Here is a 27,839-nt window from a genome sequence, read left to right on the forward strand (position 1 = left end):
TACTTTTGGTGGATGTAGAATTGGCCTGGGCTGCCTTTTTTTTTTTTTTTTCTTTATAGTATTCTGAAATAGGTTTTGCATTTTGCATCATTTCTGACAGGCTTTGATTCTGCTGTCATCTTCATGGTTGTTTTCCTGTGGGTAACTGCCTTTTATCCTTCAGCTGTTTTAAAGACTTTTCTCTTCATAACCAGTTTTAAACAATTTAATTATGTCCCTATAATACTCATAAATTTTGGAGTATTCTGCATGTCATTCAGTCTGTTGGTGGTGGTGGTTTGTAGTTTTGATCACAGTTGAACAAACTGCCCAGTTTTTCCCACTTTTCCCTCAATTCTTTTAGGAATTCCAGTTGTATATACATTAGACACTTTGTTTCACAATCTGCCAATGCTTTTTTTCACTTTTATCTCCTTGTTTAATTTTACAAATTCTGAAATAAGGACTTCTTTTTGTTATTTGTAGTTGTGTTTGTGTGTGTGTGCATCTGTGGTAAATGCACCTGAGCACGGGTATCTCAGATGCACCAGATTCCTGCAGGAGCTGGAGTTACCAGATATTGTGAGCACCTGATGTGGTGCTTCCGAAAAAGCAAGAAGTACTTTTAACTGCTGAACCACCTCTCCAGCCCTTCATATAGTTTTAAAATTGTGTTTTCAAGCCTAATGTTTTTTTTTTTCTTTTCCCAATAAATTGACTGTTCACCCCACATAATGTAATTTCTATTTTATACCTTCCATAATTCATTTCCATGCATCTTGATTTTTCCATGCATCTTGATTTTTCTCACACATTCTGAATTTCTCTTTAACATGTTTATAGACTTCCCTCTTAGTTTTTGGAATGCATAAAATACAGCACAAATTATTATTTTAATGTCCTAATTAGCCAAATATGTCATCTTGTGTTATTTCTGGTCTGTTTTAAATGATCCCTTTCCCTCCACTTAACAGCTACATTTTCTTGTTTTCAAAGTCTGGTGATTTTTTTTTTTTTTTCAATTAGATAAGAGTGTAAAGACGACCCTGTTAAGTTTTCTTGTATTTCTATAAATATTACTGAACTGTGTTCTAGTCTATAGTTAAATTTCATGAAGATAGTTTGTTTTTAAGGTTTGCTTTTCAGCTTTTATGCTTGACCAAAAAGGCTAACTTTGCATTAAACCTTCTGCCTCTGTGGGTTCTACATTCATGATTTAATCAACCGTAGACAAAAGTTTCTTGTGTCTGTGTTGAACAACTTGTCAATATTCCTTAAATAACACTGTATAACATCTATATCACATCTGTATTGAATTGGGTATTACAAATGATGTATAGGCGATCAACTTTAAAGTATTCAGGACGCTGGGAAATTAAAGCACATGCCTTTAATCCCAGCCTTTTCTACAAAGGAAATCAGTTCTCTGGCAGCAATGGATACACACAGTGAGACCCTGCCTCGAAAACAAAACCAAGGAAGCTCCCCTCCCCCACCAAAAGAAAATAAACGTATACAGGAATAGAGCATAGGTTGTGTATAGACAATGCCTCTTTATTTAAAGACCTAAAGTAACCACGGATTTGAGTAGGATTTGGTGACAGAGGGCATCTCTCACTGATTGAAGATGGAGAGGTCTGGCTACAGCTGTAGCTTCTTACACAAAGCAAAACCAAGCATAAAGAGCAAAACCACAGAATCTGCCCTTGTTTTTTTTCCCCCCCGCACTTGAAACCGTTCCCCGGGGCCACACCGTCCGCTAGGGGAGGTAGGTAGCAGTGAGGAAGCCTAGAGAAGCTTTTCTCCTAAGAGTATCTGAGCTCCTGAGACAGAACCACGGGGGTGGGGTACAGAGAGAAGAGCTCAGGCAGGCAAGTCCAGACAGGGAAGGGACCAGAATCCTAACAAAGGAAAGGTCGGGTCTTGGGTTGAAGACGGTGCCAGGGCTCCCTGGAGGGTGGTGGAAGGTTCAGCGGGGTAGCACCAAATAAAAAGGACCTGAGCCCTGGCCACACCGGCGAAGGCCAGCAGGACGAGAGTGGCAGCAGGCGCGGGTACATCCCCGGCCGCTAGAAGTGGCTGCGTCCAACGTCAACGCAGGAAGCGGCGCGGCTCAAGGATCCAATCACGACCGACGCTGCCACGTGATGAGTCGTAACCAATGGGAGGTAGCGGTGAGGGCAGCGGGGAAATTCAAACGTGTTTCCGGAGAGGTGTTGGGGTTCCGCTATTTGGTCTGCAGCTTGGCTTTCTGAGGTGGGTGCAGCAGAGGCGGCGGCGTTCCAGAGAGGCTGCAGCCGGTGGAAGGCTGCTGGGTGGCGAGGGCGGCGGCGAGCAGACGCAGCGGACCCGGGCCAAGTGGGTGGATACGGCCGGTGAGCCCGGGCTGGTGGAGGGGGAGCAGGGCCCAGAAGCGGGTGTGCGGTGCAGGCCAGGACTGGTTGTGCAACTCTCAGGACCTGCCCCCGTGGTGGCTATGAGCTAGGAGGAGGTGGAGAGCCCTTGCTGCCCTCCTTTTGGCCCCTTTTATTGTAACACTCCACGGTGGCTACGACCTTGAGTTACTGCGTTGTGGAGAATTGCAGAGTGACAGAGAGACTGCAGACTGTTGACCAGTAACTAACACCATCGTGCAGGTGACCAAAACATGTGCGCAAGAACTGTGACAGTACCTTGATCCTTGCATTAGAATGATAAAAGCACAAATGATGGTTTTGTCAGGGACAAACTGCTGAAAGTCTGTTATCAGTAGGAGGATTCGTAATGCTCTCAATGTCAATATTTACCATGGCAGAATAGGCGACCAAAGGGACAACTTATTACCAGATTCCTTATGTCTCCTCTGTCACTACCAGAATCCAAGAACACACAGGTCTCTCTCCTCTCCCTCTTCCCCCCACCCCCCCCCCGCCCCCCGATGTAATCTACTGACTACCCAGAGAAAAAAATGTCTAGAAAAAAACTGAAAAGAAGATAAGATATTCAGTGAAATGAAGTTTTAAAAGGCATCAGTTGGATGTGGTGGCAGTGATGTGTGTATATATAGACCCCTCCCTCCCTCTCTCATGCTTGGGAGATGAAATAAGACCAGCTGCAGAAGCATAGAGAGATCAAGGCCATCCTACCCTACTTAACACCCTTACTCAAAACACAAAAATGACCAACCTTTTTTTTTTTCATGTGGGCAGTATCTTCCAGGTTCACGTAGTGTAACCCCAATGTTATACTGGGAAGAATAGATGTGTTTGGTTCGTTGAAACTTTTCTGGCAAATTACAAGCTATATCCTTGTGGGTTTTGTTGCCCTGGTTTGATTTCGGTGCACCACTAACACTTACCTAGCAACAGTTACATTTAGTTACGTTTACAAGACTAATGTTCTATCTTCTTCATTCAGAAGACGAGTTACAATTTAGAAATGGAGGCTGAAGAGTTAATTGTCAGAAATTTGACAACAATTGATTCCATCATAAATAAAATGAAAGAATTTAGAAATAAAAGTGAAGACCTAAACTCCATTAAAGCTGATCACACAGGTGAGTTTTTCTTTTAAAAAAACAAAACAAAACAAACAAAAACCTAAAAATCTTTTAGAGTCTCTAAGGTAAAGGTGAGAAGTCTTAACCACCTTGTGTTGCCTAATGTAGTTGTTTTTGTTTTCCTCAGTAATTGATGGCTATCCATTAGACTGTGCTTCATACTTGAACTTCTTTTGTCTGGAAACATTAAAAACATTTTTGCTGGAGAGAGACAGGTAGACATGCCAAACTTGAGAATCTGAGCAGAAGGACCTCAAGTTTGTGGCCAGTGTGGGAAACACAGTAAGACCCTGTCTCAAAAGCTCAAAACAACAAAAGAGAACCACTCCTTAGTGTGCTCACAGGTAGTCAGCCCTCGTAGCTCTTCTGTCAACTGCTCACTAGCTTTATTGGCTACTTTGCATGCTATCCACACGTAGGTAGGGCTTTTCGTTTTGATTATTCCTGTTTTTTGCTACGAACTGAGGAAGAATTAATTTTTTTATTCATTTGTTCATTTTACTTTATGTGTGAATGTTTTACCTGCATTGTATATGTATGTACCACTTTCATGTTTGGTGCCCTTGGAGGTGGGAAGAGGGCATGGGATGCTCTGGAACTGGAGTAAGGGATGGTTGTGAGCCGTCATGTAGGCGTTGAGAATGGAACTCAGGCCCTCTCCAAGAGCAAAACAGTACTGCTAATTGCTGAGCCACCTCTCCAGTCCTCTGAAGTTACATTTAGTCTTAACACCAAATACTGAATGTGAAGTACCTTCCTGTTGGGCTTGTAGCTGTGCCCCTCCTTCCTGTCTTACCCCTGTTCTAGCTAGAGGTCTCTATTAGTCCCAAATAGGCATTCACTTTTACTTCTCTAGTCTTTGTAAATGTCTCTCTTCGTGGCCTGATAACTTGTTTCAGATAGTTACCTACTGAGATAGGGGTTTGTCTCCCATCTTCTTCTCCTGTATTGTTTGCACCTCATGCATTTGTGTATGTTATTGACCTGTTCTCTACTAGAATGTCATTTCCATGAGGTCAGCTGTGGTTATATCCAGGGTTTAGATAGAAGCCTGATAGGAAATTGTCAAGTACCGAATGAACAAAAACCCTATAGTGTAACACACTAGGTTTCTAAGTCTTTCTTATGTTTCAAATGGTTGATGTCATTTAAATGGTGGATATTTGCCAGATTAAAAACAGATGCTCTGTGTTTGTCTTTTTAAACTGGGTTAAAACCCCACTAATTACATGAATGGTGGGTCAGGGTAAAGTTGACAACAGTCTCTGAATGCCTAATGAAATTTAATTCAAAGGCAAACATGCAATAAACCCAAGGTTGTGCCTGTGCTTACCCATTCTGCTTAGTAGTCTTGACTCCAAGCACACAGCGTGGTCCTTTGCACTGTGCTCACTGTCCCTCCACTCAGTGCCTGCAAGACCTTGGCTTAGATTTGAGATGATTGTGTATTATAAATTGTCAGATCTTTACAGTACATACAGAGGTTCGTTCTTTTATAGAAAAGCAATAGTTTAATGATGAAAAAACAAGACTTTAAAAAAAGTATTTCCCTACTGTTATTCCTACAAGTATCAAATTATTTTAACTTTGGAATGTAATATGTTAGAATGATTAATTTTGAAAATTATAAGCTTCCTGACTTGAATTTCATTAAATATTGTTAAATTAATATATTCCTGAGATTAGAGTAGAATTTCCAAACATTTTTAAAATTGCCATAAGCATATTTCTTCCATTTGTACTACATATTTATGGTAGCCTGCAGTCTTAGCATTGCTAGTAATAGACTCAAAATACTAATTAAGTCTGAAGAACACTAAGATGCCTGCAATTTCAGATATTCAGCCAAAATGTGTGACAAAGAATTATTTTAAAATAAGTTAATTTGTGGTATTGTCAGTAAATGTTCAATTTGTGTACCTATTTTATATACCTATATTCCTGGTGGTTGCTTAAAGTTTTCCTCAGATAAACAGATATTACGGGTGGGAAGAACTCTATTCACTAGTGAGCCTGGTTCCCAGAGGCCTGAGAAATTGATCTCCAAATCACAGATACCCAAATATATATTTTTTTGGTATTTCACAAACTAACTTGTTAGAAAATTAGTAGAAATAAAACTGAAAAGTTTAACTAGTCAGTGATGGTGGTGCACATCATTGATCTAGCACTTGGGAGGTGGATCCAGGTGGATTTCTGAATTTCAAGCCAGCCTGATCTACAGAGTGAGTTCTAGGACAGCCAGGGCTGCAGAGAGAAACCCTGTCTCGAAAAACAAAAACAAAACAAGAACAGCAAAAACAAAACAAAAAAGTCAAAACTGAAAAAGCTACATTGTTAGTATTCAACCAGATTAAATTTAGAGTGAACAACGAGAAAGTCAGGAAGGAGCTGCTGTGCTGGACAGCAGAAAAGGTTATTTTATTTGCAAATGGAGTAATAGCTTCTTCAAGAAATTATATTTTAAAGTACTTATCTAATAAAAATAATTAATAAACTAATAAAAGATATCCTAAGTAGGAGGATTTAGTCAGCACTTAATAAGTGCTTTACCAAGTGAAAATTACGTTTGTAGGACTTAGCCCACTGCTGTGCATACTAGGCAAACCAGACATGGTTGTCAAGGTAGAGGGTTAGAGGTTCAAGACTGTGCTTAGCTAAGTATTGGGTTGCAGGCCACCCTGGGTTATTTGGCCCTGTTATAAAAATAAAACAAAATCATCTGAAGTTTCTTCTTTTCTGTTGTGGTATTGTTTGTTTGTTTTGAGACAGGGTCTCTCTATGTAGCCCCAGCTGTCCTGGAACTACTATGTAGACCAGGCTGATTTCAAACTCATGGACATCCACATGCCTCTGTCTCTCCAATGCTGGGATTAAAGGTGTGCAACACCATGCCTAGCTTGAAGTTTATACTTGCTTTTGCTATATACGATGGAATTTCACAGCAAGAAAGCTGACACCCACAAGAAGCCCTGTAGATTCTGAAAGCATGGATTGGTGAGACTAGGAAATTAGCAAGGTATTTAAGAGAAATGTGGGTAACTTGGAAGGAGAAACTTGGAAAGGTAACTTACCTATTTCTCAGTTGTGATTTTTTTTCTCCTTATTCATATAACTCAGAAACTGTGAACCAACTTATGATTGAGAACACCCCAGAGAACTGGTTGAATTTCTTGCTGAAACTAGAGAAAAACAGCCCGCCTCTAAATGATGCGCTTTTAAATAAGCTGATTGGTCGGTATAGTCAAGCAATTGAAGCACTTCCTCCAGATAAATATGGCCAGAATGAGAGCTTTGCTCGAATACAAGTGAGACTTGCTGAATTAAAAGCGTAAGTATTAGCATTGAAACTACACGGAACCAACTATGTACTATGTTACAGAGAGACAGTGTAAAAACATGTAATTTGTATTTTTTAAACTAGTACTTTTGTTTTAGTGTAAATTGTTTTTCTGTGGACATAGATCCCTCAGAATTACAGTCTGGACATTTCCTAAAATGGTACACAAGTATAACCTAGTTTTTATTTTCACATAAAAAAAGAATAGTCTACATCTTTAAAAAGAGAAGTTATCATGTGTACTTGTTATAAAACCATTTGATTTTATAAGTTTGAGTCTTGTCTTTTGTTGCAGTATCCAAGAGCCTGATGATGCTCATGACTACTTTCAGATGGCCAGAGAAAACTGCAAGAAGTTTGCTTTTGTGCATGTATCTTTTGCACAGTTTGAACTGTCTCAAGGTAATCTGAGAATAGTAGGTTTACATTTTAAGTGAAAGCACATTCTACTATAACATTAATGTTGAATCATAGATTTGAAGTGAAATATTAAAGCAAAAATAGTACATTGATAAGATGAGAACCTGGGGCGGGAGTGCTGCATAGTCCAGAGTATTCGCTGTACTGTCTCTATACTCATAAGGAATGTTCTGCGGGAGTAAGTGCAAACACTGCATTTGTGTCCTTTACTCAGGATACATGTCAAGGAATGTTTGTTCCCATTTAGTATTTGTAGAATAAAAGATAAGACATTTTAGCTGGTAATCTTGTCTAGGCTGTGGCTTCATAACCACATTCTGACTTGCTTATGTGATTGTCATAGTCTCCCTTTTGAGTTAGGGCCAGGACATCTTTTCCCTGGTTAGCCCTTTGGTTGATGTGTGTGTGTGTGTGTGTGTGTGTGTGTGTGTGTGTGTGTGTCCCGTTTTCTGGGGATCTTTGGCTATACTCTCATAGCATCCTCTGGCCTAGTCTTTTATTGCTCTGCTTATTTGTGCTGCTATTCTGATTTCCTGTCCTAACCAGTTGAGCATTTCCAGTGCTAGCAGTGTCCCTCTGATAGCTCCGAAAGTAAGGTTTGTGCAGTGCAAGCCGCTCCCAAGGCTAGAGGTAGAGAAGATACTGCCTAATGCAGACATGGTTTGAGAATGATGAGTTTACCTATGGGATTCCTAAGTCCTAGTAATTATAATATAGTCAGCTGTGGATGTGTAAAGCATACATTTCTCTTCTAGAAAAATTGATTCTTGCTTCTTATGGCAGGTCCGGTGAGGCCTTTAAGACCCTGTGACCTTCCAATGGTAAATGTAATCCTTAGATCTTAGAACAGATAAATTCAACTGACTATAAAAACAACCAAGTCACTGAAGTTTGGCAGTAGCCACCAGATCAGAATTGTGATTGTTCTGAACAGGGTGAATGCTAATGCAGCTTCCCGAGGCTGTGCACTGACTGCTCTGTGCATTTAGAGGGGAAGGGTAGTCTAGAGTTTTTATCCCAGTCTCTAATGGATTTTTGACCTGAGTTAATAAGACCTTAAATTACTAGTTCTTCTCTAAGTCACTATTCTTAGTAAACATATGGATTCAGTCGTTATCATATATTCTTTAAAACTGTAAATTATGAGTAACTAGAGGTTGTCTCTTACTATCATTTTTAGTTTTTAAAGTTTTTCTTATGGGCATATATTGCATGTTGAGCATATCTCCTGCACCTTAATTCTTTCAGGAATTCTTAATTCCTCCTCCCCTCTTTAATCATCATGGTTACCCTAGACAATTTCACACACACATGCACATATAAATACACACACACACACACATACATATATATATGCAAGTAGGGGTGAAATGTGTGTGTGTATACGATTTTGTGTTACAGTATAAAATATAGAACCATAAAAGGGGGGGGGGAAGGCATTATCTAAGATTGGTCTAATTTGCTTAATATGTTTGTCTCTAGTTGTATTCATGTTCCTGCAAAGGTCATAACTTTATTTTTTATGGCTGAAAATAATTTTATTGTGCGTATATACCACATTTTTGTCATCCATTTCTCTGTTAGATATCTTTATTGGCTTTATAGCTTAGCTGTTGTAAATAGTTTCTTCTTTTATTTGTATGAGTATTTTGGCTGCTTGTATGTACTTAAACCATGTACATACCTGGCACCCACATCGGTCAAAAGCAGGCATTGGCCCCTGGAGTTGGTAAGCGGTTGTGAGCTTCCATGTAGGTGCTCTATGTATAGTGCTGCAGTAAACACTGATGTGAACTCTCTCTGGGATGCATTGAATAAGGAAATATCCAGGAGAAAGGAGCGGGAAAGTTGTTAGATCTGACTCTGGGGTTTTGAGAAACCTTGGTATTTATTTCCACAGAGGTTGGACTAATTTATGTTTTCATTAATGATGCATAAGAATTCTCTTTTGTCCACATTTGCACTAGCATTTATTGATTGATATATATATATATATATTTTTTTTTTTTAAATGACTCTGACTTGGAGTAAGGTGGATGGATTCTTGATGTAGTTTGATTTGCATTTTTCTTTGGCTAGTGAAGTTAAACATTTTTCATGTGTTTATTGGCCACTTGTATTTCTTTATGACTGTCTTTTTTGTTATTTATTGATTTAGTTGTTTTCTTGTTGCTTAGTTTTTAAGTTCTTTGTATATTTTAGATATTATGCCTCTATTAGATGCATAACTGGCAAAGAACACCCATGTTCTCGACTTGATTAACTTTTTCCTTTGTTGTACAGAAGCTTTCTAATGTCACTTGACAGTTTGAGTCTCATTTTCTGAGCAAGTGGGGCTCTATTCAGAGAGTCTTTTCCTGTGGTTAGGTCTTGAAGTGTTTTTTCCTATGTGATATTCTCTGTACCCTAAGTGCCATATACATAGCAATGTAGCCCATGAATTCCATGACGGTTGATAACATCCTGTGTGCTACGTGATGTACACATTGACTATTTACCAGCTATACTAACTACTAACTACTAGAGATGAAGTTTGTATTTGAAAGAAAATTTGGTAATGTTTGTAGTTGAATAACTTTTTTTTCTTTTTTCTTTTTTTTTTTTTTAGTAAATCCTTTTGCTAGAAGTGTTTTTAGCAAATTTTCAGTCTTGATGACTAAATGTTACATGAATAGTATGTTATAACAAATGCTTGCTTTTATATGGAGAGTACTCAAGATGCTTCTAATTGCTGTAGTGTGCGTGTGTTGCGCGCACACGCTGATTTATTAAACTTCTAAATAGTTTTCAGGGATGAACAGGAATTGGTATAGAGGAGTGAACTGTATGTGTGACAAGGGAGAAAGTATTTGCTTATGCAGAAATACAAGTAAGTCTAATCTTTCCACTAGGTCCTAATGAATAAAGGAGCTGGGACAGTGGGCCAAGGATGCTGCATCAAATAACAGTTATTTTTTCCTCTCTTAGGCAATCTTAAAAAAAGTGAACAGCTTCTTCATAAAGCTGTAGAGACTGGAGCGGTGCCACTGCAGATGCTGGAGATTGCCATCCACAATTTACATCTCCAGAAAAAGCAGCTGCTTTCAGAGGAGGACAAAAAGAGTTTATCAGGTGATTATCAAGTGTGCTGTGCTTGGCTGGAGTGGTAAAATTCAGATTCAGGATACTTTAAAGAAAAAAAAAATATGTAGGTATAATGCTTAAAAACCTAAAGTTAAGTTGTAGGTGCATAGGAGTAAGCTGTTCAGAAACAAAGATCCTTACTGCATCAACCTTGTGTTGGTAACTCTTTAAAAATGACCTGGTCAAAGTAGAGAGGTAGCCTTTTGCTCTTAGTGAAGGACAGTCTTTTACCCTGGGGACAAAGCTGTATGTGTGGAGACGATTTAAAGGGACAGTTGCAGAGACGTGTATTGATGACAGAAGCCATGCTTCCATGTCCCGCATGGAGGTTCTTACCTATTATAAGTTGTCTTTTAAAATATTCCTATTTGTAAGATGACTTTCTTTGTAAATGTAATCATAATTGTGAAATTTTTACAGCATCTACAGTACTAACTGCCCCAGAATCATTCTCCAGTTCACTTGGAAATTTACAGAATAGGAGCATAAGTTGTGATTCCAGAGGACAGGCTGCTGCAGCCAGGAGTTTATATGGGTAAGAAAATGCATTTAGGTCTTTACATGATTATCTTTGGTATTCTCCCACTAGTGTAATAACTACAGTTAGCAGTAAAATGAAGGTTCGTTATTTATAGTATTCTCTGAAAACATCACAGCAACTTTCTTTCTATTCAGAGAGAACGTGCCTCCGCAAGATGCAGAAGTAAGTCATCGAAATCCCTTAAAACAGACTCATAAAGCTAAACGGGTAAGTTGTTTTGAGTCTACTTTGAGGAACGTGATGGTAGTGAATTTTTTTTGTGTCCCAGTTGGTTACTTAACTGTTCAAATCATTTCTAGTCATGCCCCTTTGGAAGAGTCCCAGTTAATCTGCTAAACAGTCCAGATTACTATGTGAAGACAGATGGTTCAGCTGTGCCACAATTTACAAAAAGGTATGTTTGAGTTTGAGTTTTTAAAATTTGTTTTTATATAAAGATTCTTGTCAGAATATCTTACTTTTTTTTTAACTAAGGATTACTTTATTTTGTTTGGTAGGTCTATGTACTAAGCCTCAGGAAATATTTTTGCAAGTCCTCTGCCATTGGCGTACATCTGTGTCCCTGTCTTTACTGTTTCTGTATTTGAGACCAGATTGCACTAATTTTCCTAGGCTAGCCTTAACCTTTGTACCCCAGCCATAATCTGTGCCTCATGCAATTATGGGTGTTTGTGTTCACCTGGCTTGGCATAATTAAATCTTTCTTTGATATTAGAAGTTACTGGGTTTCTTTTTGGTTTGTTTTTGTTCTTTGAGGTATGTTCTTCCTAGATGTCTGGGAGTCAGTCGTTCTTCTCTCTCTTTGATGCTGGATTTACAGATATGTACCACCATGCCTGGCTAAAGTCAATTTCTGAATGCTATCAGGAACAAATTGAGTAGAAGGAAATTATTTCAGTTTTCTCTCATTAAAAGTTTTGACTGAAGGAACTATTAAACGAGGAGATATATTGGAAAAATAACCAAGCGAACATGATGTGTAGAATCTATAAAGAGTGAAACTTGTGCCATTTGAGCATTTCTTTTAATAGTAGTATATCCAGTGTGGTGCTTATAGCGTGTGTGAGAATCTTTACAACAGGGATGGAAGGTGATTTGAAAACAAACGTTGTTTTGAATCCGCTTAAGATGTTAACTAGCTATTAGTGGGAATGATGATGAATTCATACATTGTTTCAGAGCTCGGGGCTTCACAAAGTGGGATAGAGGCTGGAAACATAGCTCTGGTAGAGTACACCCTAAACGTGGGAAGTGCCCGGGCTCATTTCTTAAGCACCAAATATATATATAGAGAGAGAATAAGCTAATTTGCTGCTAAGTGATGTGGTGCAGACCTAGCAGGGTGGCTGAGTCAGGAAAATCTTTTAAATCTAGAAATCTAGAGGCTGCTGGGATCACCCTGGCCATATAGTAAGCAGATGTCGTGTGTGTGTGTGTGTGTGTTATATGTTATGTTTATATATATTAAATATATGTTTATGTTTTTGTAGATTAGATTGATAGATAGATCAGTAACAAAGGATCATTCTCATGCGATATATTCCCCTACTCTCAGTTTGAGTGTCTACTCCCAAATAAGAAATGGAAATGTGCTCAATATGGTGGTATGTGCTAATAAAATTGAAAAAACAAAGTATTTTAGTTGATGCTGTTATCTTATTCTGGACCTCCATTTCAAATACTTGGTTGAAGCATACTGGACATTTTTTTTCCCCACTCTTAAAATGTATTGTTTTAAACCCTCCCATCCCTCCAGGTTCACTCAGCCTTTTATGACAGACTACACATGCTGTTCTTTACATGTTCTTATCCTTCATCTGTGTGCAGCCTGAAATGGGGTTTCATCTACATACCTTTCCTTTCCCACATTCTTATCTTAGCTCCAGCTGTAACTAGTTAGGTAATGAAGACACTGGCAATCATCTATCTCTTCATCATTTTGTCATTGCTCAGTACCTAATTTTTAAGCATAGTCACCTTTGCATTAGAATTATGTCACTTTTAAAGAGATGTTTCCATTTCAAAGTATATATATACTAGTTATGTGTATTGGAAGCCAGTTTTAAAATGAAGAATGAAACAATTTCATGTTAACTGTTAAAAGTCTTTTTGTCTCATGGGTAATAGAAAGACATCGGGATCAGAATACCGAGATTCAATTATGCCTGGATCCAAATCAAGTGGAAATGATTCCTATGAATTGAGAGGTTTAAAGGTATTACAATTTTAAATGTATGTGAAGCAAAGGTTCCTGGTCTAGAACTCACTGAGCTTTCTTTAGGGAAAGGATCTAGTGTTTATCTGTCTTCAAAGTGTTGGTGGAGCCACAGGAAGTTTGAGAGTACTGCTGAGAGGTGGCACAGAAGTCCTGGACTGTTTCTCAAAGATTAAGGTGTTAGAGCAAGTATTAGAAGAAGCATGAGGTACCTTAATTAGGCATGTGTTTAAATGGATTAGTAGGCCTGGCTCTGAGAATCAGCAGGGGAGCTATTCCCCAGGTTTTGTTTAGTGACATTTTGACCAAGCATCTTTAAACCCAGAGCATATGTTAGTGCAGCGGTGGGAGCATAAATATTAAAGTTAATCTGCTATGCCCCCACCTTTGTCAGCTTTACACAGGAAGTGACTAGTTCCAGATACAGTAATTTGTAGGGATTTTAATATTCTTGGTACTTGGTTTAAATCTCTGGCATTGCAGTGTGAATTTTCAACATTACAAGATTTTATGATCTGTGCTTTAAAATAATAATTTTCTCTACTTTTAGGGAATGGTACTTAATTGTATTAAAAAATTATACTCTCTCATTTTATAATGACTACTGCCTTGAGGTTATATAAATGCCAATTTTTACTAATGCTATTATTTTGATACCATAGTACAATTTGGACAAGGGATTTGGCTCAGTGGTAGATTGTATAACTATCATATGTGAGGCTCTGAGTTCAATTCCCAGCACTGCAAAATCCGTAAACACATACTAACTAAACAACAGAGTCATGTGGGTAAGCAAGATACTCACATTTTATCATCAGGCGTATTCTATGTTGGATCCACATTTTCTAACCCCCTTTTTTTTTTTTTTTTTTTTTTTTTTGAGTGAAGTATAGTATAACAATTAAGTAATATTCATATGTCCACTTAAAGCAAGTTTGTCAAGTTAATGGTTATGACCTTTCTGATGTTGTAATCAGTAATTTAGGAAGTTAATACTTTCTGGGAGTTTGTGAGCCTACAAATACGAGAGATAGTTTTACAAGAAATCTTTTCACGTAGATAAAACTGTATTATATTGAACAGTTAAGACCAATTAGTACTACTGCTCTTTATGGTACACTATCTTATTTGAAATCTTTCTATGCTTCTTGTGTAGCCCATGCAAACTATCCATTTGAAAGACTCTCTGGTGTCCAGTGAAAAGAGTTCTGAACTTACATCTGATTTAGTAACCTTGAAGAGTAAAACAGATACAAGTCTAACAAAATTCTCTCTGGTGTCCAGTGAAAAGAGTTCTGAACTTATGTCTGATTTAGCAACCTTGAAGAGTAAAACAGATACAAGTCTAACAAAATTGGAAGGTAAGTGCTTATGTAGCCAACCTGATTAAACTCACTGGGCTATTGACAAAGGAAGGATATGAAAGTCATAGGGGGACTTGGGAATCAAAAGGGTTTCTGGGGGGCAGGGGGAGGGGAGGGGAGGGGTAAGAGAAGATAATCAATGCATGGAAATTACTAAAATTCATTCTGTGTTTTTGAAACTATCAACACACACACACACAGAGGCACACCCACAGAGATGGCTCCATGGGTGAACACACACACAGAGACACACCCACAGAGATGGCTCCGTGGGTGAACACACAAAGAACACACACACAGAGGCACACACACAGAGATGGCTCTGTGGGGGAACACAAAGAACACACACACAGAGGCACACCCACAGAGATGGCTCCATGGGTGAACACACACACAGAGACACACCCACAGAGATGGCTCTGTGTGTGAACACACAAAGAACACACACACAGAGGCACACACACAGAGATGGCTCTGTTGGGGAACACACAAAGAACACACACAGGCACACCCACAGAGATGGCTCTGTGGGGGAACACACAACACACACACAGGCACACCCACAGAGATGGCTCTGTGGGGGAACACACAACACACACAGGCACACCCACAGAGATGGCTCTGTGGGGGAACACACAAAGAACACACACACACACAGAGGCACACCCACAGAGATGGCTCTGTGGGGGAACACACAAAGAACACACACACAGAGATGGCTCCGTAGGGGAAGTGCTTGCCATGCATGCATGAGTGCCCCAGTTCAAATCTACCACATAAAGCTGAACTTGGTAGTCAGGTCTATAACCCCAACTCCTATAACTATAACTCCTATAACTCCTATATAGGTCTATAACTCCTGTGGTAAGATGGCAGGGACAGGAGACTCCCCAGAAGCTCACAGGCCTTCTCTTCTGATGCACACAGCATGTAACAAGAGACCCTATCTAGAACAAAATAGAAACAAGAACTGATACCTGAGTGTTTTGTCTGACTTCTTGTGCTCACACACACAAATGTGCACACAAATCATACACAAATCCACATAGCTTAAGACAACAGATAATGACCTACTTGTGATTTAAATTTTTTTCTTCCTTTATTTTCCATTTTGATTTTTTTATAAAATGGAGGGAAAGTATCAGTTCGCATAAGAGAGGAAGTCATTTTCCTAAAGGCAGCTATTGTCACCAGAGAACAAAGAAGTAATTTATATATCACAGTCTACTCTCATTTTTATTTTAAATCCAGCTTTGGTTTTCTATTATCTAGATACTGTAATAAATTTCTAGGGACCCAGTAGTTTTAGAAACAAGGTCCCAAAATTGCAAATCACTTATGGGATGTAGGTGGACTAGATAACACCTAATGTGGGGTAAAATGCAAAGACTATTAGGAGAGATACAAGCAAAATGCTCTCAGAATTTAGGAGAGGAAAATTTTTAGGAGCCTCATTGGATTAGGGGAAGTATGGAAAAATACTTGAAAGAGAAGAAATTTGGAGATTGATTAGCATTTAAGTGAGGACTCGTAGTAGAAGCCCTCAGCTGGAGAGAGTAGCTTAGGCTAAAGAACAACTGATACACAGGGCTGTTCATAAGAGGGGCTGGAAGGCAGCTGCTGTAGCAGTGGGAAGTGACATGAATGACAAGCCTACACTTTGTACGGTTTTAGACCTCAAAGTAAGCAGCTGCTTTCAGGGGAGTTTTGGGGATTATCAGGTGACTCTGAGTGTGCCAATGCTCTCCTGAGGAGACTCTGAAGCCAAGTAAGGCTAGCTCTGGTGTTTGCCTGGTGCTTCTGTAATTTTAATCCTGGAAGCCCACTGTCTAGGAAAGCCTCTGTTCTAAGTAGTGTTTCATTTGTAGAATAGTCTTTTATTCTTTACCTTGATATTGATTGGGAACAGATTCCTAATCTTGGTATTTTTGGAAACTGTATTTCATGTTTTCTTACCATCTTTTGATACCACTAGGAAAAATCACCTTTATCAAATATTCCTGTTATACAGCTAATTTGATGAAATAGAATTCTGAATTTCGGTGCATTCTGACTTCCTCGTCTTTGCCTTCTGTTACTTTAAACAAGGTTTATGGGAGGATCCTAAACATATTTACAAATTGTAGGGAATCATTTTATCTTTCATCTTTAGGTTCAATTTTGCTTGAACTTGATATGAACATAAATATAATATTTTGAATTTCCATAAAAATACTAGGTTCTTTGTATCAGTGCTCTGAGTTGAAGTCTGAGAAGCCGGTGAGCCTATAAAGACATCTGAAACAGACTGTCATCTTCAGCCTTTCAGCTCACCAGCTTGGCCCATGTCCAGTCACTTACTAAACCAAGAGCCCTGTTCTCTAGAGCTCTGGTGCATGTTGCAGTAGATTTACTCAATGATAGCTGATATTTTTGGTGTTGTGATAATGAAGGGTACCCTTTGCTGTACAGAATTTTTGTGTTCAACTTTATTACTAGCATATAAATTTGATTTATTTATTTTTTACTTAGATATATTGACATTGCTAAATTCACTGAACAGTTCTAATAATTTCTTTATTCTTTAGGGCTATTTTGTGTGTATGATGGCTTTATTATTTATTCTTTTTGGAGACAGGTCTTATTGTAGGCTGCCTAGCTGTCTTCATATTCATAGTTCTCCTGCCTCAGCCTGTTAAGGGTTGGAATTGCAGTCGTGTTCTACAATGCCCAATTTGTGAGTGTTGGTAGTCCACAATCCTGTCTGGAAATAGTATGTCCTTTTTCTTCAGGCTCCTTTTCATTCTGTTATTGTGCAGCTTCTAAGGGGTCAGGTTAGGATTCCTTAAAGTGACGGGTGGCGAACTTCCTGACTCTTGGAATGAGAGCTGTTATTGATTGTTATTGCTTTTTTTTTTAAATCTGGTTCTGTAATGTTTCTTTTTAGCCTAGATTATTCATATTTTTGTATATACCTGTGGTTAGTTGAGCACTGAATTTTATGAAATGGCCTTTTGTTGCTGAGCTACTCGTGTGTGTGTGTGTGTGTGTGTGTGTGTGTGTGTGTGCGCGCGCTCTCTATATATATAAAATATTAATATATATAATATAATATATAACATATATTATAGTAGCCTACACTGATTTTTCAGGTGTTTAGCAAATGGCATTTAGGGATGAATTATATTTGGATGTAATTTATTAGGGCTTTTATCAGTTAATATTTTTTAATTTATAAAAACCAAAAGCACTTAAGTCTAGAATGGTCTCTGGTGAAACTTTTAAAACTATTTAGGGAAGGTAGTATTTTGCAGTCTGTAAGCCTGATTCCTTCCTTCCTCCACTTTTTAATAATTTCTGTTATTTTCAGAGGAAAAATGAAGCATATGACATTCCTATTGCTCAGTCTTACTTGTTTATTTGAGGTTTTTGTTTTGAGGTGGGGTCTTGCTATACTGCCCGAGCTGGCTTCGGATCCCCTGGTTCAGGCAGTCCTCTCCTACCTCTGAGACTACAGGTGGATGCCACCACACCTGTTCTTAATGATTATTATCATCAAATACTGATTTTCAGTGATTACAAAATTTCAGAAACTAAAGTTCGTCAAGAACCAGAGATTCCAGAAAGAAGACACAAGCAGTGGCAGTCTGCCAGAAATCCCGAGTGTGTGATCCAGAACTCTGCTGCGTTTGCACACCAGTGGTACGTTCCAGAAGTAACCCCAAAGGCTGATAAAGAGGTGATGTTCTGTTCACTTAAACTACATTACTGTCTTTGGTAACATGGTTCTCAGATTTGATGGTTACGTTGAGTATTTCGTTTTTAAAGTGCTCAGGCAATGAGAGGCCATATTTAATTCGATAGTTTATTTACAAGATTTCTTTTTTTCCCCAGACTACTGTGATCATTAGCACCTGTAGAATTCTAAGAGCACATGTTAGGATACATTCTGTTTTCATCAGTACTAATAGACTGTTGTAGTTTTGGGGGGGGGGAGAAGGTTGTCTTTTTTTTTTTTTTAAATGTGTGTGGGTGTGTGCCTGTGAATGCAGGTGCCCATAGGGGGCAAAGACATTGGATTTCCTAGAGCTAGAGTTACCAGTGGTTGAGAGCTGCCCAGTATGGGTGATGGACATCGAACTCAGATCATATATGCAAGAGTAATATAGTTTTTTAACCCTTGAGCTCTTTCAATAGTTTGATCTGCCTCTACCTCCCAAGTGCTAGGATTAAAGGTGTGCACCACTATGTGCACTAGCCCTACAATAGATTTACAGTTAAGAGAACTGAATACATATATCCACAAAAATAATTTGGAAAGGAATATTATTCATAGTAGAATGTTCATAACTGTGGCAAAAGTAATATCTATATTATGTGGTACATATTTATAATGAAGTATTATTAATAAATCAATAAAATGCTGGTACATACTCCAACCTAAATGAACCTTGAAATTGCTAAGTGAAAGAACTGTATCACAGGAAGCCATTGGTTCTATGAGCTAATGTGAGATGTTCCAAATAGGCAAAACCATAGAAATGGAAATTTGTTCATAGTTGGCAGAAGTACGTACTATAAGAAACGAGGAGCAAATTATAGGTATGGGGTTTTTTGCTTGGGGATGAAAATAAAGTAAATTAAGTAAATATACTGAAAACGTGAAAATCATTCTTAGAAACAGCAAGGAAAAATAGCCAGTTTCTTGTGACCCTGACTGAGCAGCCTGCTTAAAGGGAGTTCATTTTGTTGCACATCTTACTTTAGAGCCATGAGTTCCCCATTTCTGTGCTAAGCTGCTGCTTCCTCACTTCTTACAAAGGCCTACTTTCTGAGGCCTCTGCCTTCTCAGTGCACCATCACATTCTTTACTCACTGCTGTCATATCTGAAAATCCTGGTGACTCCACATTAGTCCTTAAAAATACTCTGGACCAGACACAGTGGTGCACACCTTTAATCCTAGCACTTGGGAGGTGGAGGCAGATCAAACTCAGGTCCTCAGATCTATTTAACAAAGCAAGATCCAGAATCTTTCTTGTATCAGAACCATTATGTGTTAAATTTTTATAAAACGTTCAGGAACTTTGCAGTGTACTATCTACAGAGATGCACTTCAGTCTGGGGACACTTTGAGTAGAGCATGTTAGCATTAAGTTTGGAATAAAAGAATTGTACTAAAATTTCACTAAAAGTTGGGCTGGGGGAGAAAGCTTAGTAAAATGCTGTACAAGCATGAGGACCTGCGTTTATAATGAGCATCGGTGTAAAAGCCAGGGGTAGTGGCATGTGCTTGTAATCTTAACCAACACCAGGGAGATGGAGACTGGTGGGTCTGTAGGACTCCCTGGTCTACTAGCCCAACCTAACATAATCTGTGATCCTCAGGTCCAACATAGAGACTTTCTCAAAACACAATACCCTAAGTTGACCTCTGGGCTCCACCTATACATGTGCACATGTGAATGAACACTTGTAACACTTGTGTGTACACACACAAACACACACTGATTTAGTCTGCTTTTGTGGTGGTTTAAATATGCTTGGCCCATGCTACTATTAGGAGGGGTGACTTGGTTGGAGTAGGTGTGGCTTTATTGGAGGAAGTGTGTTACTGTTAGGGTGAGCTTTGAGGTCCTATGCTCAGTGTGGAAGAGACTTTCCTGCGGCTGCTTGCAGAGCGAATCTCCTTGCTGTTTTCAGATCAAGATGTAGAACTCTTGACTCCTCCAGTACCAAGTCTGCCTGCATGATGCCACACTTCCCACCACGATGATAATGGACTCAACCTCTGAAACTGTAATCAGCCCCAGTTAAATGTCCTTTATAAAAGTCATGGTGCCTCTTCACAGTAATGGAAACCCAAGCTAGGACAGCTTTGTTTTCATATTTTTATTATTTAAAGGTTATATTTGTTAAACTATTACTAATTCTCTAAGTCATGGGATTTTAAATTTTCTTTTAGCAGAAGTGTACCACTGCTGAGCAGCTTGCCTTCTCTGTTTCAAAGCAGTCATCACCAGTGTCATTTCCTAAATGGCTTGATCCAAAGTCTGTCTGTGAGACACCCAGTAGCAGCACCAGCACCAGCACCATGGATGAGTACAGGAAATGGTAATTACCTTTTGCACTGAGCTCAGAATGCAAGGTGAAAATAGAAATAAGATAAGCTTTCAGACCAAACTGTATTAGGTTAAACCTTCTCTCTTATTTAAAGACTTAGAAATTATTTTCTTTCTCAGCGTCAGTTTTTTGGCATCTGTAAAATCCAAAGAGGAGAGCAAATTATGATTGCATATATATTGTCTTCATGTATAGTTATTCTGTTTTTAAGGACTCTTGTAAAAGTGCTCTTGGTCATATACTCTTACAGCTTAGGAATCTAAGAATGCAGTGTGTCTCTTTTGCTTGTGAACATGTAGGCTTCTCTGAGAAACATTTTAAAGGAAATGTAGCATTCTTAGAATGGAACAGGCTAGATAGCTATTTCCATGTATGAAGTGGTAATTGGAATTAGTGACCTCTGAGTGAGATCAGATGTATAATTCATAGTTTGGAAAGTATTCAAAGATACAGGACTAAGGACAGGAATGAGAGGTGTGTGAAGAAATTGTATGATCAGTGCTGATAAAAAGGAAACACAAAAGATATTGCAAAAGAAAATGAGTGACATTTCAAAGAAAAGAATATATAATAACCTTCAACCATTGGCTATATTTTTAATGTTTTAAGGGATAATATAATTCCATGATGCCTTTGGCTTTTTATTTTCAGAATGTCATTTTTTACCCTAATTAGAACTATCCTATTTATAACCAGTGTCTTATCTATTTAATGCAATGTTATTATTTAACCATCGTATTACATGTTATTTCAAAGAATGATTGCTAGCTAAATTAATAATGTATTTCTTAAGACATTTATGTGTGTGTTCTGTATGCTCACATATATATGCAGATGCATGTGCCTGCAGACCAGAAGGGTCTGCCACTCTCTCTCCACCTTATTCTCTTTAGACAGAATCTCTCAGAGAATCTGGAGCTAGACTTGGCAGCTTGCAAGCCTTTGCAGTGCTTGCACCTCTGACCCCAACAGGTTACAGGCCTGCACATAGTTGTGCCAACGATACACACGGGTGTTGGGGATTCTGACTCAGGTCTTTATGCTTGCACATAGGTGCTCTTTCCCACTGAGCTATCTTTCTAGCTCCAGATTATTTACTGTTTTTAAAGTTTTTGTTGTTGCTGTTATTGTTGTGTTTGCCAACTACTGCTACCAGTATTGAAGATACATTAGCAATCAAAGGAAGCCGTATGAATGTGTGCTGAACAGACATAAACTGGAAGACCAAGCTCCTCTGCCGATACAAGTGGCTCCCAGTTACCTCTAGCAGACTGCCATAGAACATTATTGTTTAAAAGCAATTTTAAAAATCTGTGGTCAGTTATAAGCTGACCTTTGTTTTGGCTAAACTGTTATAAATTTCCCCTTACTCCATATTTTTAATCCCATTAGAAGATTAAAAAATTGATTTCACGACAATTTTTCCCAAATTAGCCACCTGGTTATGGTATAAGTCAAACACATAAATATCAGCTCTTAAGAAAAAACTAATGTGGGAATTTTAGGTTTATGTGATCTTTTTACAGTGCATGAAGACTTAAGTTTTTCCTTTTTTTAAAAAATATGTTATATTTTTTAAAGCAAATGAAAATCTTTTCTAGTTTTATGACTCCAGTTGTGAAGACTGACTTTCCACCTGCCTGTCTAACATCAACCCCTTACAGCCAGCTTGCCCGCCTCCAGCAGCAGCAGGGGTTCAGCACTCTTCTTCAAAACTTACAGGTTCGATGCGTGAGCTTTATGGTGGCGTATTTAAGATGCAGTCAGCATCAGTCAGCATCATAGATCTTGCTTTCATAGTATCAGATTGTCAGGGAAGGTCTTCAGAACCTGTCCCTTAGGGGCGTTTTTGACATTTTGATAAGGGTGTGTCTCCCATGTGCTCTCAGTGAGTAGGCTCAAGACTCCAGCTGGAATGGGTCCGTGAACCTGCTCTCTTGCTTTTTGCTTGTGAGCAGCTTCATTTCCTTTGTTAATATGTCATTTGTTTGGAAAAGTGCATCTTCTGGATGGTCAGAATAGCAATATAAGGAACTTAGAAGGTATTATAATTGTTGTAAACTAACAAAGATTTTGCTGACGTGTGAGTTACCATTTGACAAAAACCCAGGCACCAACTGACTGAAATTACTGTAAAATACTCTTGAGCACAGTGTGAAATGAACATGGGTCTGGTGGGAAGACTGCATGGACATGATTCTTGGCCTCACTCTTCACCAGCTGTGTGATCTTTGGCACATTACAAGAACTCTTTGTACCCATTTCATCATGCTTAAAATGGAGAAATGACACTACCTCCTGCTAGAACCATTGTGAAGGTTATGTTAATTATTATATGTGTAACTCTTAAAGCAGAGTATAGCCTGACCCTGACACTTCAAAGTTGATAAATGTTAACTGCTGTCATTATTTAAATGAACTAGCCAAAAGAGTGATCACCTGTTAAAACCAGTTTACTAAAAATAATTGACAGGAAGTGGAAGAGTAGTTACATACGTGGGAGGGAGGAACTGGGGAGTTGTTACTGGGAAATGGTATAGAGTTTCAATATTTGATGACAAAACATTCTGAAGATGGACATTGGTGACGTTTCCACCGTGACCAGTGTACCTAATACCACAGAACTGTGCTTAAGAATGCTTAAAAAAAGCAAAGCTTGGATTATGTTTACTGTGCCATTATATAAAAAGATAAACAAGATTACCTGACAAAAACTTATATAGTACTAGCTATGGAAAACCTTGATAGTGTCTGCAGGCTAGAAATTATATAAGAAGTTACAAAGTGAAAGGAAAAAGCCTAGCATGTTGCACACAGTCCTCAGGAAACAGAAGAAGGAGGATTCCTGTGAGTTTGAGGCCAGCCTGGTTCTTATAGTGGGTTCCAGGGCAGCCAGAATGAAGTGGAAAGAGCCTGTCTCCAGAGGGAGAGAGTCACGTTGATTCAAGATCTCTTTGTTGGCCTTTTAGTGCTAATAGGTCCTGTTCTGGTTAAGATCTAGATGTGACTGGAAAGGGGGCTTGAAAATGTTCTAGAGAAGGCCACTGTCAGGAGAGACTTCAGAACGAGTCAGGTGTGGCCCAGAACTGGGGGAAGGGAAGCAGTGCTCAGGTCCCACTGGGCTTGTGGAAGTGTGTGTGGGATGGAGAAGCAGAGTAAATGATCTAACTAAGTAGTGATTTGGAAGGCCCTCATGAGGAGGTGGGTAGGGATGAGTCTTGTGGAGGGAACTAATGCCACACTGCTATTGAAGTAGAATTCGCCGGTGTTACTGTATTCTGAAAAGTGGTCACAGCAGAGGTAAGGATGTCAAGGGGTTATTCCCCAAGAAATGCTGTTTAAGGAGGAACAAAGAGAACACAAGGGAGACAGCTCTAACTTAAGTCAAGTCCCAAAAGTAGGGACATTAGAATTCATCTGTCTGTTTCTATAAAAGATTACATGAAAGATTCTGTCATTTTGGATTTAAAACATGACTCAGTTAAAGTAAAGTTTATTCAGACTTTGAATTTGGTTAACTGACGAATAAAAACCTCTTAGTTTCAGCTTTAGTATCTGAAGATAAGGACTTTTAGCACGCCATTTCTTTTTGAAGTCTATAAACACAGGCGAGACCATCCAGTTAGTAAGAAGGAAGCAAAGGACAACTGATACTCACCAGCTGATAGATTGCTGGGGACAGTGAGCTTCACTGGGACAGAAGAGAGGGGCAGGCATTGATGAAATGTGCATTGTCTAATTGACCAGAGCTCACTGTGCCTTGGCACATTGCTTTTATATAATGTTAAATGGGGTGGGGTTAAAGAAATGACTGCAGACATGTGTGTGGAAGTAAAGAGATGCAAGGAAGAGCGCTAGGAAAGACAGATGAAATGGGTAGCTCCTGAGTTTGTCCACCAGATTAAGTAGAAATCAGTTAAACAGGAGACCTTTAGAAGTTTGTCTCTGAATTTAATTAACATATTTCTCTTATTCCTCTTTTATGTTTTTGTTGTTGTTTTGTTTTGTTTTGAGTCTTTTGTAGCCCAGCTAGCCAAAATTGGGGGCATTTCACTATACCTAATGCAAACTAGTTTGTTAGACATGTTCTTTGAACTTATATTTACATATCTTAATTGTTTAGATTTCAGGATCCTCATCAATAAATGAGTGCATTTCGGTTAATGGAAGAATTTATTCTATATTAAAACAGATAGGCAGTGGAGGTTCAAGTAAGGTAAGTATCAAATGAATAAACATCCTGTCTTTTAAAGTATGGGGGCTCTTTTTATCTTCTAGAAGCCCATGTTGCCCTGGAGCTAGAAAAGCTGCCTCATATCCTCCCCTCCGTCCCCTAAAATAACTAACTTTCTTTATACCAAATACCGGATCGCAGCCTCATGCGTTTCCTCAAGTGTCCTTGCTTTCAAATTCCTTCTGTGTCATGTTCACATGTGTCTGCAGTGCCCAGTAACCACTGTATTATCACAAGGAAACTGAAAACGTGAATTGAGGACATAGCATGATCTGAGGTGTGCTTAAGGTCATTCAGTAAGAATTTTCAGTAGTCACCTTGTTTTATTCAAGGTTTTCCATTTAATAAATGTTCTAGTAACATGGACTTCTGGAATTAGATTATTTTCTAAATTTTTTGAGTGATTATTTTTAAAGGTATTTTTATTTTTTAGTGTGCATGATGTTAAATATTAGATACCATTATGGCCTCCCATTTCCATCCTTATCCTACAGACTTCATTTTTCTCTATAACTGAATAAAATCTCATTATAGATACATGTTTTTCATTGTCCATTCATCTGTTGAGGAACATTTAGGCTGGTTTCATTTCTTGTTGTGAATAGAACGGTAATAAATGTGGGTGCCCACGTGTCTGTGTTGTAGGATGAGTCCTTTGGGTATTTGCCTATGAATGATAGAGCTGGGCCATCTTGGGAAACCTCCATTCTGAATTTCATAAAGTCTGTCCCAGTTTACAGCAGCAGTGGATAAGGGTTCGTCTTTCACCATATCCTCACCAGCAGTTGTCCAATTTTTTGATATTTTTTTCTGACTGGTTTGAGGCAGTCTCTCAGAATAGTTTATATATTTCCTGGGGCACACCTAAAAATAGCCTTTGGCCATTTGTGTTTCTTTGTAATTTTTTTCTTTATTTTTTTATTTTACACATAATGAGCTTTGGCCTGCCTGTCTGACTCTGCCTGCCAAGTATAGGGACCTGTGGAGGCCAGAAGAGGGTGTTAGATCCTCGGAAACTAGAGTTACAGAGAGTTGTTAACCAACATGTGGGTGCTAGGAGTCAAACTCGAGTCCTCTGGAAGAGCAGCGTTCCATGCTGAGCCCGGCAACCCTGTTTCTTCTGTTGAGAACTGTGTTTCGTTAGCCTCTTTGCCAAGTAGAAGTTTTGTCTTATTTTATTTTGCATTTCTCTGTAGTTCTATGAGTCCCCCCTTTGAAGTATAGGTAACTAAGATTTTCCTCCTCATTCTTAGTTGTCTGTTTATAGTTTCCTTTGCTTTTCAACAACCTTTTAATTTCATATAGTCCCAGTGCTGATTCGTGGGACTGTTTCCTATGCTTTGGCTCAGAAAGTGCTTGCGTGTACCTCTTCTTTAAGTATATTCCTTCTTTCTTCTTGCAAATTCAATGTTTTAGGTTTTAAATTAGGTCTTTGTTCCACTTAGAATTGACTTTTGTACAGGATGAAGGAAAGACTCACCATTGCCATCTGTTAGGTGGGTTGTTCTTCCTTTGTGCTACATGATATATATGTATCTGTCAGATACTATATGGCACTGGTTTTGTTGTTTGTTTCTAGGTCTTCTGTTCATTCCTGTGGTCTGTCTGTTTTTATGTCAGTACCTGGCTGTCATTATCAATTTGCGTACAGTTGACTAATGTAAACTCAAATAACTGTAATATCTCCAAATGTATTCTTATTCCTTAGGACTGCTTTGTTATTCCACAGGACTTCCTATAGAGTTGTTTGTTGTTGTTTTGTGTTTTCCTAGTACTGTGTATTTCCTTGTACAGTATTTCCTAGTACTGTGAAGAATGTTTTGGGATTTTGATGGATATCTGTAAGTTAATTTTTGGTGTGTGTCCATTTTCATGATCCTAGGCTTGACTATGACACTCTCTGTACCTCTTCTATTTGGATCTCTACTGTTTTCTCCAGCCTTGGGACACTTTCTGCTATCATTTTATTTGTCCAATTTATCACAGATCTTTTTTTTCCCTACTCTGTGAGTTTTCAGTTTTGGCTTCTTGAATGTATCCACAGAATTTTTAGGATATTGCCTGGTGCATTAAATGTATTTTCTTGGTATATATGTTGAGTGTATGTATGTATGGTCTTAGCTTTGTCTTCCATCCCTAAAATTTGTTCTTCTGCATAATTTGTTTAGTAATGATGCTTTTTGGCATACTTTTTAATTTGATTAAGACCATTTCATTCCAGCATTTGTTTGGTTTCTTTTCAGTGTTTCAATTCACATGGTAATTTTTTTCCTCCATGGTCTTCACTTTCTCCTCCAGTTAACTATTTTGTTCACTTTGGAGATTGTCTTGTGTGGGGTCTTAGATTGAGTTCCTTAGTCATGCACATGTTTGTTTGAGTCTTTTATCTGTACATAATTCATTTTAAAAGTAGAGCTATGAATTGTTTTCCTCTGGGACCGCTTGTAGCCCTGAGCCCAGTTCTTATTCCTTGACTGAGGAGGATGGCTCTGTGAGAGCTGTCTCACCCCACTCCAGTCTCTTCTGCCTGCGTTGCTAACCCACAGAGCTCCCTCGGGTCCTTCAGGCTTCCTAAGTTTTGTTAAATGTGGTTCTGTGCTTTCACTAGGTTTTCTTAGTAGACAGATTCGCTTGTTTTACTGTCGTTCTCATTGATGACCATACACAGATACATGCACACTTGCCTTTATTCTCTCACACGGAGACTTTTTCAGTCTTACTGGTGTCGTCCCTGAACCTCAGATACACTGCCTCAGTGTATCCTCAGGATTTCACCTCTACTCAAGCCTTCCCTTGCTGTTGTCTTCCAGTGTATTGGAGTAAATGCTGTTAAATGGTTAGTTTCCAACTTGTATTTCCAGTTCAGCCCTCTGATTTCCAGACTAACTTTCCCAAACTTGACTGCTCAGCATCTTGTTGGTAACCAGGTATTTCATACACATATGTGGTAAACGACATGCTCTCTAGTCTCCGGTTGCAGTAAA

At 38.7% G+C, this 27,839-nt stretch overlaps 1 protein-coding gene across 1 annotated transcript in view; it reads left to right on the plus strand.

Moving 5' to 3' along the window:
* The first annotated feature begins 2,049 nt into the window (after positions 1-2,049).
* Ttk (TTK protein kinase) overlaps positions 2,050-27,839 on the plus strand; it is a 38,830-nt gene continuing 13,040 nt past the window's right edge. Inside the window, 14 exon segments of the mRNA XM_076917328.1 lie at positions 2,050-2,235; positions 3,376-3,514; positions 6,638-6,848; positions 7,153-7,259; positions 10,245-10,388; positions 10,821-10,935; positions 11,076-11,148; positions 11,241-11,335; positions 13,069-13,156; positions 14,313-14,517; positions 18,090-18,238; positions 20,464-20,612; positions 22,223-22,343; positions 24,745-24,837. Coding sequence (XP_076773443.1) covers positions 3,397-3,514; positions 6,638-6,848; positions 7,153-7,259; positions 10,245-10,388; positions 10,821-10,935; positions 11,076-11,148; positions 11,241-11,335; positions 13,069-13,156; positions 14,313-14,517; positions 18,090-18,238; positions 20,464-20,612; positions 22,223-22,343; positions 24,745-24,837 — 1,668 coding nt within the window. The 5' untranslated portion in view covers positions 2,050-2,235; positions 3,376-3,396.

The sequence above is a fragment of the Arvicanthis niloticus genome, chromosome 21, assembly GCF_011762505.2.
Source record: "Arvicanthis niloticus isolate mArvNil1 chromosome 21, mArvNil1.pat.X, whole genome shotgun sequence".
Classification (NCBI taxonomy): domain Eukaryota; kingdom Metazoa; phylum Chordata; class Mammalia; order Rodentia; family Muridae; genus Arvicanthis; species Arvicanthis niloticus.